Below are 16,182 nucleotides of genomic sequence, written 5' to 3'. Positions count from 1 at the left end.
TTTAAGCTTTTATGGCTTTTTTGTACCTTATAGCCCATTTTTGTAAAATATTCCCGAGAGATTCAAACTTTTTGGTCGCATGAATTCAATTTAAGTTGTGTTTTTATCTGGGCTTTTCTAAAAGGGGGACGGCAATAGTAAAGTATCCTTAAAATGACTAAAACTGGGACCAAACATTTACAAATTGGTACGAAAATTTGGCTTTGCCCCATCACACTTAAATACTGGCTACGCCACCAGCTAGAACCCTGTTGGCACCACTTGCCTACAAAGAAACTAGAAGGAAATTGAAAGAAAGCGTAGACAGAAGAAAAATGACAAAACAGTAGACAGCTAGCTGGTGTGTGATATATCTCCACTTGGTGGTGACGAAGGAAGTAGTTATAAACTATAAGTGGAGTTGTGACTGTCATAAGCATTTTGGTATCTCAAATATTACTGAGTGAGCTATTTCGACTACTGATTTGCCATTTGGAAAATTGTCAAAACTCTATTTTTCCACATTACTATTTTTGTGTAGTTTGTACACATTTCACATGCGTTGCCACAAATTATGACTTAACAATTTAACTGCTTTTATATACTCTAGCTCAGGCTTACTCAATTAATGAAAAGTTTCTACGCTAAACAAGGCAGATTTGGCAAAGTTTAGCCTCTCCAATAAAGAATTACTACCCATATCCAGACTACCCAGAATCGGCAAAAAAAACCCAGATAATTATAATAACAAGTTAAAGTACTTCTATGATTCTTTGCCAACATATCTTTCTTGCTTGAATAGCATATCTAATTTTCTTTACTTAACTATTCTCATAAAATGATTATAAACGGTATAGTTACCCTGTGAGTGTACTATTTATCCAAATGTATTAAAATACAAACTATCAAATGCGATAAACATTTTAAAGCGCATGCATCATCTTTACTGCTTGGCCGATGGGTCTTTAATGTTCGCGACTGTTTAAGCTTACCACGTGGCTTGATCTTATACTCGGCATTTTATTTATCCAAAGTTGATCAAATTATTGAATTAATATCCCTTTATCGGTTATAATCACTAAACATTGATCATATTTAGCAATCTTTCAAGGGTGAATAAACTAGATGCACTCCAGGAAAGGCAATGTGGTATTTGTAAGAAGAGTATAACTTGCAACAAAAGAAGTGGACCTGTTTTTGAATAATTGTTATCATATTGTTTAAGCATCTGATATTGGACCACAATACACACATTTTAAAATGTTAACCCAAAAAGGTTGGAAAACGTTTTCCCTTGATGTATCACATGCTTGTTGAATAACGAAGGAGACGATTGTGATGATGTACTCTAAATTTAGTAATTTTGGAAACCATTTGACGCTAATATAGAGCACTCCAAAATCACTCGCCAAATATTTAGTCAAAGCTATTACTTAGTATTGTGATGGTGCGTTCTACTATATTTACGATTGTTGGTACCCTTTTTTACAGGTCAAGTGGAAAGAAACAAAAATGGCCATCACAAGTATATCATCGTTAGATATGTAGCCACTTTTTCAATCAATGAAAGCTAATTTTAATTGCAGAGTAAATCGTTTTCGCAACCGTTAATACCCTCTACAACCCATATGGTTATCATGTACCATATCTTGGCAAATATAAAGGTAATGTACTGGCGAACTTAAGGCAAAATTGACGAGTTGATATATACCGTAAGTATCGGATATAATACTAATAGTATTATCGAACACGCTCTCGCCATTACCCTAGAAAGGACACAAAAGAAGTTTTTTATTCAATTAACTGCAAAATGTCTTTTTATACAACACAACACACTTCCTACATCTAAAAATATCTTGTAGTTTTTCAAAAGATGTTTCATCCTCCGGAAGCGAATGGAAAAAAATGGCATCCTCCGTGGTGTAATTGTATGTGAGTAAACAATAGACAATCCTAGTTTTGATGAGTACGAATGGACACTTTGTAAACCCTGGCCCCGGTACATTGCATCGAGCAAAATGTCAACATACCCGACATTCACATTGCTGCTTTTGTTATTAAGCCTTAAGGAGGTACTTGTCAGTTCAATGTAATAATACCTCACTTTCGAATATGCTTCAAAAGGCACTAATGAATATTTTTGAAAAGCTCAGAAAACATTAAAGGTCTAACTTAGAAACAACTAAACTAATATACTAGGCATGTTTTTACTCATTTGAAAGCTTTACTCAATAACAACCTAGTAATGCTTGCACACTATTTATATAAAAGTGTACAATTTGTCATTATCTGTGAACATTATTTCAAAAATAGTGTATCGTCTGCTAGCTTTTGATCGAAAAGCTAAGTTAACCAATTGAATACCTAAGTGGAAGAAGGGCCCAACTCCACTTATTTCACCAAAATGAGTTAGACCCAGAATTTTATTGCCAGCATACTGTTCTTCCTTGTGTGTGAAAGAAGAGCCCACAGCCACTCTCTAAATTGTCTTCCAAGTTCATTTAATCATGGTTTTCATGCAAGAAAGGCCCAACTCCATGGCGTTGGGACTTTCTTGCACAAATATATATAAGTTTAAAGTGGAGTTTATTTATTATCAAATTTCTGCAGCTATTTATAACACATCTGCTTATGGAACTATCACTGTAGTATATTAGTGGAAGAAGGGCCCAACTCCGGCTCGTAGGCCCTATGTACCGTTGCCAAGGAAGCATCATTTATCATTCCACGTGTATGTAATAATGTATGTTCGTGTATTAAAAGTAATCTGAAGATGAAATCATTATATCTGTAAAATGTTTCAAATATTAAGTTTTTTTCTTAATATCTCAAAAACAATTTTGATGGAGTTGGGCCCTTCTTCCTCCTTCAATTAGATGATTAGTGGTGTGTAATGATGACATAAAGAAGATGGTTGGATGACATCCTTCTAAAGCATAGCGCATTAAAGATATTTTCCCGTGATAATTCAATCTTAAATCCATAAACTAATGTTACAGTGATAAATGACGTTAATGAAATAATGTGCATTAGTCTTTTCATGCGTTAACAACGAGGCGCGTAATTTATTTTGAACTATGTGGAATGTTACTGACATTTGTAAATATCTTACGGGTGCAGATACATTATTAATACATTAAGAATGCGTTAAAACATTATATTTGAAATTAAATCCGCGCTAAAAGCGCAATATTTTATATTGAGCCTGGACCAGCCAAACAACCAATCAGATTGATCGTTTCTTTTTTCAAAAATCGTTCAGTACTGACAACCTGAATTTTGGATTGTTTTTACACCGTAATGGAATATTGTTTTGATGCAAGTAGTGTAGTGTGTTTTTGTAGTGGAATATTTTGAAATATAAAAGAACATATATGCAGACAGGACTTCTGGAAAATATAAAAGATGCCAAACATGCCAAATGGCGAATTTAGCTATTGTTTGGCCATAATTGCTCACAGTCTCTCCATATTAAAATAAGAATCCAAAAGACTTTATGTCATCATTTATACGTTGGAAAATCTTTTGCGATTGCCCCTTTTAGTGTCAGAAAAAAGTATAATGAAGTTAACTCTCGCAAGGTCTCAGAACATAAACCTTTAAACCTGTCTCGAATACATTAATATCGCACTGCACCTCTATATATTCTGATATTCTTGTTAACACGAGACACTCCACACTACGCGTTAACATGCCAACTTTATACTTCAGATGCTAGCGATGAATGATATAAATCGTTTCATTTTTCATTGAAAAGAACACTTATCTCCTGGGCCAAAAAACCATCGCTTTCACTCGCGATTAGATTTGACATTATTTCAGCGTTAGCGATCTAAAGAGCGTGGACCGTGTGGTGGTTAGCGTAAAAACATTTCCGTGTCCAATTAGGTCCAACACCAACATATTTACAGGATTTAAAAGTCGCATTTAAAACGTATCCCAAAAATATGAAAACCGTTGTCATGATTTTTCAAACTGTCCATTGCCCGGTCTATTGTGTTCAAATGGGCTAGTCAGAGGCCTATCGATCGGTGACGGGGGGTGGTGGTGGTGGTGGTGGGGGGGTGCTAGTTGTTCATGGCTTAAATTACCGGGACAAATGTACCAAAATGTGTACCTAAAATTGCCGCTAACATGGCTACGGTTTCAGGCAGTATCCTGTAAATGCCGGTACTTTGTTAAATTTCCCAACCGTCACATGAGTCACTGTGTGAAAACCGTGAGTGTAAGTTATATATGAAGGTATTTTTAGTACGGTAGTATTGTAGCTTTGAAGGTCTTCTGGTTCTGAAGACAAGTAGAAAAAAAGGTTTTACAAATCCTCGTTTAAGCATGTGGTCAGAATACAATACGTACTAAAATACACAAAACGATGACAGATAACCTTTAGCGTGCATATTGAGGTAATAACTGAATGCTTTGTTTTTCTATGAATTTCTTAATACACTGTCAAAAACCAACTCTACACTCGAGCGTGACTAAGCTTAAGTGTGTAGCGATATAAAGCGTGATAGTTGTTCGGTGTATGTCACAAACCTCAAATACACATGCAAACGCTCACAAGATTAAAAATACCCCTAATTTAACGCACCAGTATGCATATCCGCTTGCATAATTTCAAAGTACGTTATAAATGCGTCAGTGTTGTTTAAACACCAGTGTTTAAGATGGCATGTCTGTCAGTCCAAGTAAAAAGTCAGTATCTGTAAGCATTATTAATACTGCGTTTTACTAAAGAGACATTTTGGAATCAGAATTCACACAAAGTCAAAATACACTAACTGTAATGCTAGTTTCATACTTCCTGCCGCTTGCCTCTGAGCAGCGTGACGCTTCCATCATGCCACTTGTACTTTTCTGCAAGCGGCAGCGGCATGACTATGAAAGCCAATGTAGCCGCTCAGCACCGCCATAAATCGGTGCCGCTCCTGAGTTGACTTGAATTCAACTCCTAGCGATGCTGCCGGCCGCTTGAGCAAAAAGGTGGAGTAATCGGTATATTGGCTTGGTCACCACTAACGTTCATGATGCGATGGCGCAGTGAAGCAAAATCGTCAGAGCAGCAAGCGGCAGGAAAGTATGAAACCAGCATAAGTAAACAACATAGCAGATCCTGCCTTTTGATCGGGGAACCAAACATTTTGAACAAGTGTGCTCTTAAAGTAGAAGACAATATCTGCCAGTACTTTTAAAACATGCTTAACAACGCATGCCTTAACTGCGGTTTAACTTTGGAGGGAAGTTCCCCTTTTCTGTAATTTGAGTTTGACTAACTGGTTAATTATACTTAGTGTCTAGACAACGTGACTTACTTACACCGACCGTGTACTTATACACTTGATATAGATTTGTATCACTAAGAACGATATTCTTTCTTGAATTTATTTCAAATTGTCTTTTAGTCAATGTATTGATAAGCTTATAGCAATGTATAGTTGCACTTTTTTTTTTGTAAATACACGAGAGATAAAAGTACGTGTACCTGCATTAAACATTGACACATCATATCTATATAGATATCGACTTGACTTGCGCATGAACTTTAGTCCTTCAAATCTTTAGTCCTTTCAAACCGTCAGTATTTTCTAGCGGATCAGGATACTTTTCATAACAATTGTGTTCATGAATTTTAACTCCTGTTATAATCAATATTGCCGATCACGTTTCCCAGATTTAGAGCAAAATGGCCACCATTATTCTGACAACTTGACTAATCTTTAAGAGATCGGATAGCAACGTATGCACAATACTTTTGTAGACATGAGAGCACATCAGATATATCACATTGCATTCTAAATATGAGGAATGTTCTTCTAACATGAACTAATTTTGATTTTTGAAATCGAAATTCGCGATATAATAAAAATTATTATTATTAAAAATATTGACCTTTCGTATTGAAGATATTCATTTACTCCCCAAAAGACCTTACAATTGTAGATCTGTTTAAGAAATTACGGATGGTCAAAATGTTCAAATGATTGACGGCTTTCCCTCCCAGCTACATACACTTTAGGTATCTGCCATTAGATTTAGTAAGTTTGCTTCGAGGACTGTTAAACAAATATCAATTTTTCATTATTTGCCATAAAATTTGTATTATATCGCGAATTTCAAAAATTGAAAAATATTTGATATCAAAAGGACATTCCTCGTATTCAGAATACAACTTGGTGTGTCTGATGTGCTCCCAGGCTCCACAACAAATACTGTGCAAACGTTGCTATCCCATTCCTTAAAGGAGTGCACTGTGCATTTGTTGTTTGGTTTGACCACAATTAGCACGCGTTACAGGATGCCGTATACGCTAGTGCCAGTAATGTTCTATAAATCATCCCGGTTCCTTTTATCTACGATAGACCGGTCGCGGACCTCCGTCCTCCGTACACTAACTCCAGGTAATTTACCATAAGCGCAATCATTTGTTACTGGTCTCTTCTCTTTCCTGTCATCTGTCGAGTTTTGTTTAACTTTTGATCCATTCATCTTTCTCAATTAGTTCATCCGTAAGACATACGAGAATTTGTGAACAATATACCGGGAATTCGATGGCTCTAATTTTACATCATGAACATGCAAAAACAATAATCATGTACGAGAAAAAACATACCATACAGCTAAGCAGTTGAAAATATTGCGAATGATAACCCATTGGTCGAAGTAGTTAATCAAATTTGAGAGACCGAATTACTTGTGGCATTCCCTGATTGCAATTAATGGTTTATACCTGCTACCTTCATCAGCGCCAAATGCAGATATACCGCTATATCATCTCAACATCCCCTGACCTCCTTTCTCCGAATATCTCTGTCTCTAGGCAATCTGTTCCCTTATACAAAACTCTCTCCTTTCTTGTCAACTGTCATGTGTTTGTCATTTTTCTTCTGTCTACTCTTTCTTCTCATTTCCTTCTATTTTCTTCGTAGATAATCTCTGCCGAGAGGGTCCTAACTCTGCTGCTTGTGACGCTGTGCCACAAAGTAGGCCAGTTTATCTGCGATTATCGTTTCTATATCAGCGGTCTCACGACACAATGTATTTATCTAGTGTCTATCATTTTCGGTACTCTTATCGTTTACATTGATTCACATTTGCCTTTTAACATTGACATCATGTTGCAATCAAAAGCAATAAGCCAATGGTTTTTTGCAACTGGCTTGATTGTACTTTTCAAGCAGACAAGCAGATTTTTTTTCTGAAAAATGTTATAAAAAATAGAATGCTAGGATCACGAAATAATCAATTAAAGTGATAAGATCTAAACATTGATATTTGATATATCCAATATCAATATATGAAATTCAATTTACAGATAAATTGAGTTTACTTCAAGTGTTTATGGTACATTTAACATGACAAAGGAATACCAACAAGTATAACACTTTTTTCAGCAGTATTTTATGAGATTTTAAAAAATAACCGATTTTTCTTCATCGTGTCAATTTTTTTATAATCACTCCCCGTCAAATCACTCTATGATGCCCAAACGCTTTTAGACTACACTTTAGGATATTAAAATATCCGAAAGTGTAGTCTAAATCCATGCTGAATCGAAAGAAGGTTACGTCACGCAAGCATATCCGACTCGCCATGTTAATTTTCCTCATCAGCGGTAAAGCACGGGATTTTACCGTCTTACCGAGGGAACGATTCAAAAGCTTCCGACTCATATTCATTGGATTGAAGTTCCCTGCGTGCGTATAGTTAATAACAGCATACACTCCAATTAAACATATCTCTTAGGGTAGCCACTCAGACTTAAGTGTCAATCATAGATATTGGATGGGGAATGTTTGTCAAATCGAAATGAGAGGTTTGGGGTCGTAAATGTTTTTCTGTCTTGCATTTTTATATATCTGGATTTAAATTTCTTCGATCAATCTCTTGTTTTTATTTAGAGCATTTCCTCACATGCAGTATTTATTTTCATAAGTATGTTATGTATGAGCCTAGTTTATTAAAAATAGAACAAAATGGATCAGACACAGGTACTTGAGGTACTCATTTTGGTTTGGGTTTTAATTTAGTTAAAACACTAGTCCGCTTTTAGTTTCTTCATTCACGCGTTATGCTTATAAATGGTTTTACGAAGAGTCTGGTTTTAGGCATTCCAATAATTATTTGTTTGTTTCTGTACTGTAGACGATTGTTTTGATACGCTACGATATCGCAATTGCCTTCTCGCAAATTTAACTATAGGATATAACATTTTTCAACTTGGTTTTGCTAATATCATTGGGCACAACCTGAAATCGCTAGCATTCGCTCAAAGCGCTGTAAGGACGCCACATAGAAGCGCGAGCGAACAGCCCTATTACGCAGTTTACAAAAGGGAAATGCAAAAATTGTTTATTCTTACAATCTTTGAGGAAAACTCGGTGTTATTTTGTTAAGTGAAGAGGTGAAAGCGACTAAATGGACTCTAAATACTTTCTATTTAGGTATATGATTAATTCGTTTAGTCAAAAACACGTTTTATTTGTGTGGTTGATTGTGCTACTAAGTCTTATATAGCTCGAATAAAACCCCAAAATATATAGCTATCCGTTTTATTTTTTTCATAAAACGGGTTTTTTCTTCTAATGGTAGATAGTTTCTATTTATTTAGTTGACAATGGGCTATTCCAGTTGAAATCCATACACCCCTATGGAAGACTTGACCTCTGGTGTAGATTTCAAATGGAGTTACCACTCAGTTAACCCCATTTGAAATTCACACTTCCTGTGTGGATGATTAAAGTCTTGTATTAGTGGGTGTATGGTATTCAACTGGAATAGCCCAATAACGAAACGACGAGTGGGCCATTTTCTTTCACAGCAATACTATGGTTTATAAAGAGAGACATTTGGCCGCTTGCCCCGGGAATAGCCAAGTATTCACGACCTTTATTATCCAACAGCTGAGCAGATGGGAACAATTTGTCCCTGACTACGTTGTAATTGACTCAGTTGTTGAACACTCGACTTCTGTCTTGCAACTAGTTACCACTCGGTTCCAAAGGCAAAATGATTATATTTTTCACAATGCCCCACAAATAACCGATGCGCTGTTATTTAGCTCTAAATGGTAAATTCTTTAAGAATGTTTGATTTATGTTTTAATTGGAATAACACAAAATCTGATTCTTAATTGTAAAGTAAGATATAATAGGAAGCAATTTTAGACTTCTACGCTACTCAATTTTAGTACACTCACCGGAGCGCTTTCACCGGGTCAACCGGCGTCTTCAGCGGATGTTATTGCTCTGAAGATTTGTTGTTGCTAGTGATGTTGTTGGAACACCTCCGATGACGTCATAGATGTAGATGACGTCAAGCTTGAAGATGTGGTGGTGCCCCCTTGGTTCCGGGGGGTCAGGAGGTTGTCCCAAACAGGGTCGATGTCTAACCCTTTGTCACGGTTCAGTCTGGGTCTTTTGGTTCAAGACCCTACGAGGGAAGTCCTTAGACTCCCTCTTTAACACTTTCACGTTTTCCCAGTCAATCTGGTGCCCTTTGCTCCTGTCAATATGTTCCTTGATTGCTGACTTAGAACTGGCCGCTTTGGATTTATGTTCTGTTAGCCTCTTTTCGAGCTTGCGTCCAGATTTACCAATTTATAAGGAGTCACAGTCTTTGCAAGGGATGCTATACACAACACCAGATTGTTTCTCTTGTTCAGTTTTGTCCTTTGGGGAGACAAGGGACCTACGTAGGGTATTCTGCGGTTTAAAGGATGTGCTGACACCAGTAGAATTAAAAGCCCTGCGTAACCGTTCCGAGAGGCCTTCCACGTACGGCAAGGTGACAAAGATGCCCTTTTTGCAGCTATCGTCGTCGCTGTCCTTATTTTGTTCTTTTGGTTTAGGACGCGCCCTGAACAATGTCCAGTCTTTGTAGCCACTCTCGTGTAGCACCTCCTTCACATGCCTTACCTCCTCCGATTTGTCGTCAGGATCAGTGACAACCGTCTCCGCTCTGTATAAAAGTGTTCTCACAACGCTCAGTTTATGCTCCAGCGGATGGTGTGAGCTAAAGTTCAGATACTGATCCGTGTGAGTAGGTTTGCGGTAAACTTGGATTTTCACAGATCCGTCTTGTTTCCGAGAGATATAATAGTAATATCTGTAAATGAGATTTCGTTATATAATTAATTATATTACTCAAGAACATAATTATATTACTCAAGAACATAATTGTTTGTTTAGTTGATTTTGTGAATATTGTTTTTGTGTTTCCCTCTTCGTATGTATTAATAGCATATGTACAAAATTATTGTACAAAGCAATTTTCAACTTTCTCGTAGTGGGTAGTTTTGCGGGGCGAACCAGTGGATCGGTAGTCAACCTTAGTTGTATTTTTTTATTAACCCTAGAACTGCAACCCCCCCCCCCCCCTAAGATTTTTTTATCCGTCATAAAAACGCACGCGTTTACGCCCAAACGACCTAAGCTAATCGTAGATAGATACTTTGCGCTCATTTTGGTGATATAATTTTTACCCCCGCACTTTACTCGTGGGTAGGACCGGCCATCAAAGATGATCATAGAGGGCGGGTTGGAGTTACTGACTTTTTACTTGTTAGTTAGGTGAAAATAGTCATTTCCTAGCCGAATTTTTAGCCGAAAATCAATTTTGCCTATACTTTTGTACATAGCCAGTCGCAACAAACCCCTCTTCGTAGTCCGTGTTACAAAATATGGCTCAGTAGTTCTAGGGTTAAGGCATAAAATACTAGCAACTTATCATTATCTAATGCTCAAACTTTTTAAAATGCTACGTGTAAATAGGATTTCGTAGAGACTTTCGTAGAGAAAATTCGACAAATCAAATACCAGTTAAAAGTCTTAAAGGCCCATCCAGTTGACCAGGCAAACTTTCAAGGGCAGCCTAAATAAGTAGGCTTGGGCAGTGGCGGCGGCGCTACAGTGGGGCAAGGGGGCACCCCTCCCAATATTTTTCTTGTCCCCCCTACTTTTGCGGACTCCCCGCCCCGAAACAAATACGTAAATTTTCACTTTTGCGCAAAATTTGCCGATTCCCCCGAAATTTACTTTTCCTCGCCACCCATACCCCCCCGCCATTGTTCTTGGGTGGAATATCTTTTCGGGGATACGACAGGACGACCCGTCCTGCAGGTGTTTTTTCCTCATGGTACATCTGCAGGTACTTGTAGATTCCATATCCCAATATCACTGGCCAGACTGGTTTGAACTTGAACAACTTACGCGGTTTGCCCAAACACAATGAAAAACTTCTTAATCTTCGCTTATGGAATGCAAGATCTGCATGCAACAAAACTATTCAAATTTTCGACAACATAGTAGACAATGATGCTGATGTATTTGTAATTACAGAAACATGGCTAGCTGAGAATGACCGTGTTGTGATTGGGGAATTGCTCCCACAGGGGTATTCATTCATGAATTTCCCTAGGAAACTCGATCCGCATGGTGGCATTGGGATCATATACAAGTCTAATCTTAATATTCAAAAAGCTCCAACTGACATTGATACGCCATCTTTTGAACATGCATCTGTCATAATTAAGAAACTTGGCATTAGACTTATCCTAGTGTATCGCCCCCTCCGTCGAAAGAAAATGGCCTTAAAGTGCCGCAATTTCTTGAGGAGTTCGATGCATTCATCAACGAAATTAGCATGGCCCCTGTAAAGACTTTACTTTTAGGCGACTTTAACATCCATGTCGACCTCCCATCCAAACCTGATTCTGCTCGATTCCTAGAATCACTCGCTGAAAATGGTTTCCAACAGCATGTTCATCAGTCTACTCATAAGGACGGACACACTTTGGACCTGATCATATCTCGCAATGAAGAAAATCTTGTAACTAAGTGCCAAGTCTTGCCAACGCTAGGATCCGATCATGAACTTATTAACTGTGCAATAAATTGTGAGAAACCCCAACCTATGAAAGTTTCAAGTAATGTTAGAAATATAAAGGGATTGATAGTGTTTCATTTGCTAATGACCTTGCATCAAGTTTGAGCGACCTGGACTTTGGTGAGGACTCTGCTGAGGAGATGCTTGGGAAGTTTGACTCTTCTATTCTAAGTGTGTTGAACACCCATGCACCTCCGCGGCAGCGTGCTCGCAGTATCAAGCCCACGTCGCCCTGGTTTGATGAAACAATCAGAGATGCTAGACGTAAACGTAGACAATGTGAAAGAAAGTGGTTAAAAAGTAAGAATCAATGTGATCATGATGACTATGTTGAACAAACTAAGGTTACTAGTAAACTCATACAACATGCCAAGGAAAACTATTATCAAGAACAACTTGAGAATTCAAGCAATAAGAACATGTTTGTGACTCTCAACAAACTCTTGAACAATGTTACTAAACAACTTCCTGACTTTGATAATTTGAATGAAATGTGCAATCCATTTGCCAGATTCTTTGTTGAAAAGGTTTCTAAAATCAGGCAGGATCTTGATAGTGTACCTAGTGCTCTTCCAGATTGCAAACCTTTAGAGTACTGTCAGAATCTTTTAAGCAAAAGTGTTTCTTTGTCTTCATTTAACCAGGTCACCGGTAAAGAGGTGTGTAAAATCATATCATCTATGCCACCCAAATCATGTGCTTTAGATACCATTCCTCTGTGGTTGTTTAAAGAGAACGTTGAATTGTTGTGTAAACCGTTAACATCTATAATTAATGTGTCTTTAAGTACAGGTGTCTTTCCATCTAAGCTCCGTGAGGCGATTGTATCCCCCTCTTGAAGAAGCCTTCCCTCGACAAAGAGGTTTTAAAGAATTTCCGCCCAGTGTCAAATATAAGCTATGTGTCTAAGTTAATGGAGAAGGTCGTGTAGCCAGATTAAAGACCATCTCAATTCCCACGGCCTCCTAGAACCATTCCAATCCGCGTACAGAGAACTGCATTGCACAGAAACTGCTCTCCTTCGTGTTAGAACTGATATACTAAGATCTATGGACGAAAACAATGCTGTTGCGGTTGTATTACTCGATTTATCCGCCGCATTCGATACGGTAGACCATGCCATCCTATTGAATCGGCTTAAGCACACCTATGGAATATGTGGCACAGCCTTGGCATGGATATCATCTTATCTTCAAAATCGTTCTTTTCGCGTATCCGTCGGAGATGCTTCATCTAGCAATCACGCTCTCCATTATGGGATTCCACAGGGCTCTGTGGTTGGCCCGCTCTTCTTCGTTTTGTATACATGTTGTCTTGGTGCTATCATTCAGAAGTACAAGATCAAGTACCATATGTATGCCGATGATGTGCAGCTTTATTTACCGTTTAATGCTAAATCCGAAAGTGATATCAAATTTGCCATTGACAAACTCTCTTCTTGTATTAATGAAATCAGTGATTGGATGACTAGAAATAAGCTCAAACTTAACAGTGAAAAAACCGAGTTCTTTATAGCATCGTCTAACTATAACATCAAATATATCAAGGACATCTGCATTCATATTGGTGGCAGCACTATATTGCAATCTCTTGTTATCAAAAACCTTGGTGTTGTCTTTGATCAGACGATGTCAATGACAGTACATGTGAAACACACGGCGAAGTCCATCAATTTCCACCTCCGTAACATCTACAGGATCCGTCGGTACATCACTGTTGATAGCTGCCACAAACTTGTCCGCTCACTGATTTTATCCAGACTTGACTATTCAAATGCTATGATGTATGGCATCACATCCAAAGATCTGAAGAAACTTCAATCTCTGCAAAATAGGGCGGCGCGGATTGTGTTTAGATTGGATAGGAGACATTCATCAGCTCCATTGCTCAGAGAACTCCATTGGCTGCCTCTTGAATCCCGGATAGTTTTCAAACTCATGCTGCTGGCTTATAAAGGTATCCATGGACTACTGCCGTCTTATCTCACCGAGTATCTCATTCCTTATGTTCCATCTAGAGAAATTTGAGATCTGGTGACGACAAGTTACGTCTTGCCATACCACGCACAAAACGAACACTTGGGGACAAAGCCTTCACGGCAGCTGCACCGCGCCTTTGGAACTCTCTGCCCATTCACATCCGCCAACTCCCTTCCATCCATAGATTCAAGAAATCGCTCAAAACCCATCTTTTTCCAACATGTTAATTTTCTACTTGCCTCTTGATAGTGTGCAGCTTGTCACCTGTTTATATATATGTTTTTGCATGTGTATATATTTAATTGTTGCTTAACAGTGTATGCAATGTTTTTAGTATGTGTAATGTAAGTTGTAATTTAAGATGTAATTTTTAAAGTCTCTTTGTACAGCGCCTTGATCTCATTGATAAGGCGCTTCATAAATGCTGTTTAATAATAATATCTACCCATCTGTCATAGCAAATATGCAAAGAGGGTAAACGATTATGTGTCCAACTTATATTGAATTATGTTTACCAACATCAACAGGTTCCCTTCAAAAGTTCCAGGGTTCGATTGTCCCACTTCACTTCATTTTGCCCACTTCATTTGAATATTTGTCCCTCTTTTTCTCTCATATTTTGGAATGGCAAAAGGTATGTTAGAGACCGTTCACAAACACTTCTTAGGGGAGCCTGATGCAAAAAGGGGGACCTTAAAATGTTAAACCCTCCTATTAAAGGGGGGAGGGGGCCTGAAAAAATTACCACAAATTTCCTGGCAAAAAAATGAGTTTATATGCTTTTCTATGGGGTTGACCCATAACTTTCATGTCAAAAAGGGGTCCTGAAATTTGTGAGATCTCGAATTTTTTTTCATCAGGCCCCCTAACAAGTGTTTGCGAACGGTAGCGATTGTAAATTTCGACAATATGCGCAATTTATATTTTGTTTTTCAAAAATCAAAAAAAGTATAGCAGTTGATATGATAGTGTTACTGAAATCTATATTTTGCCCTATATCATAAAATCAATCCAAGCGACGTGTGAGCCACCTTGTTTCGTTTCACCACGGAAATACATGTACTATGGTTTATAAAGTAGAGACGTTTGGCCGCAGGCCTCGGGAATAGCCAAGTATTCACGACCTTTAGTACCCAACAGCTGAGCAGATGGGAACAATTTGTCCCTGATTATGTTGTAATTGACTCAATTGTTGAACAATCGACTTCTGTCTTGCAACTAGTTAACCAGTATTTTTTAAACATTGCTCGTTTAATCAAAAAAATAAGTGCTGTACCTCTTGTCAGTGTTTCGGTGGCCTTCTTAGTGGACTGGAGAATAGAAAACCAAAACGATCTGGTGATAAAACGACGAGGAGTACCACCGTCTTACCTTCGATATATCGAAGAATTAGAGTTCATCGCTACTACTACTACTACTACTACTACAAAGTTCTTAGGGCGCAATTCGCAAAGAAAGCATCGTTGCGCTTACAGTAAAAAACAAATACATAAGAAAACCAGTTCAGAATAAAACAGTTCAGAATAAATAAGTTTTGAGTCTCTGTTTGAAAAGAGTGACCGATGGCGAAAGTCTGATTTCTGTTGGTAATGAGTTCCAGCGCTTAACACCAGCTACAGGGAAACGACGATCACCGGCGACACTGATGGATCTATCAGCCAGGAGACGTGTGGTGTCATTACTTGATCTGAGAGTCCTTTGAGGAATATAAGGAGTCAGTTTGTTGGAGATGTACTTCGGAGCAAGGTTGTTGAGAGACTTGAAAATATACAGAAGAATTTTGAAACTGAGGCGTTTATCAATGCTGAGCCAGTGGAGAGATGAGACTAATGGGTGAGCTTCGACTCGACGCCCAACAGCAAAGATGACACGCGCGGCGGAGACGGCTTATGTCTTTTGCAGAGAGCTGAAGGAAGAGTGCGTTACAATAGTCGAGCCTGGAGAGTATCAGTGCTCTTACTGCATGATGGCAGGTCTCTTGATTGATGTAACACCGGATACGCCACAAGTTCTTTATCTGGAAGAGCGTATTTCTGCGGAGAATGTTAACATGAACACAGATTTAGAGGTTTAAGGAAACTGCAAACGATGGGTTTTTTTTATTTCGTATTTAAAATTACTTATTATCCCAAAGCAAAGACTCTGTTCAGGATGTGAAGCTATTATTCTTTGACAAAAACCTGATCAATTACCCGCCAATGTATCCAATGTATGCTTCCTTTGAACAGCAACAGGAAGTGTGCAATTTCGCACGGTTCTTTAGGCGTTATTGCGTTGTATTAATCAAGTTTTCCCGCCGGGACACTTTATGATTTAAAGGTCCTTCGCAAAGTTGCAAGAC

At 38.2% G+C, this 16,182-nt stretch overlaps 1 protein-coding gene across 1 annotated transcript; it reads right to left on the bottom strand.

The window, feature by feature from the left end:
- Positions 1-9,575: 9,575 nt before the first annotated feature.
- Positions 9,576-11,042, bottom strand: LOC140157791 (uncharacterized). The gene is made up of 2 exons (XM_072181039.1): positions 11,032-11,042; positions 9,576-10,083 (listed from the first exon to the last, which is right to left on the bottom strand). Exons 1-2 carry the CDS (start codon positions 11,040-11,042, stop codon positions 9,576-9,578), a joined length of 519 nt encoding a protein of 172 aa, XP_072037140.1.
- Positions 11,043-16,182: the final 5,140 nt, after the last annotated feature.

The sequence above is a fragment of the Amphiura filiformis genome, chromosome 7 (genome assembly GCF_039555335.1).
Source record: "Amphiura filiformis chromosome 7, Afil_fr2py, whole genome shotgun sequence".
In the NCBI taxonomy this organism is placed as follows: Eukaryota; Metazoa; Echinodermata; class Ophiuroidea; order Amphilepidida; family Amphiuridae; genus Amphiura; species Amphiura filiformis.
The sequence above is the reverse complement of the archived record's forward strand: the minus strand, read 5'-3'. Positions and strand labels throughout refer to the sequence as shown.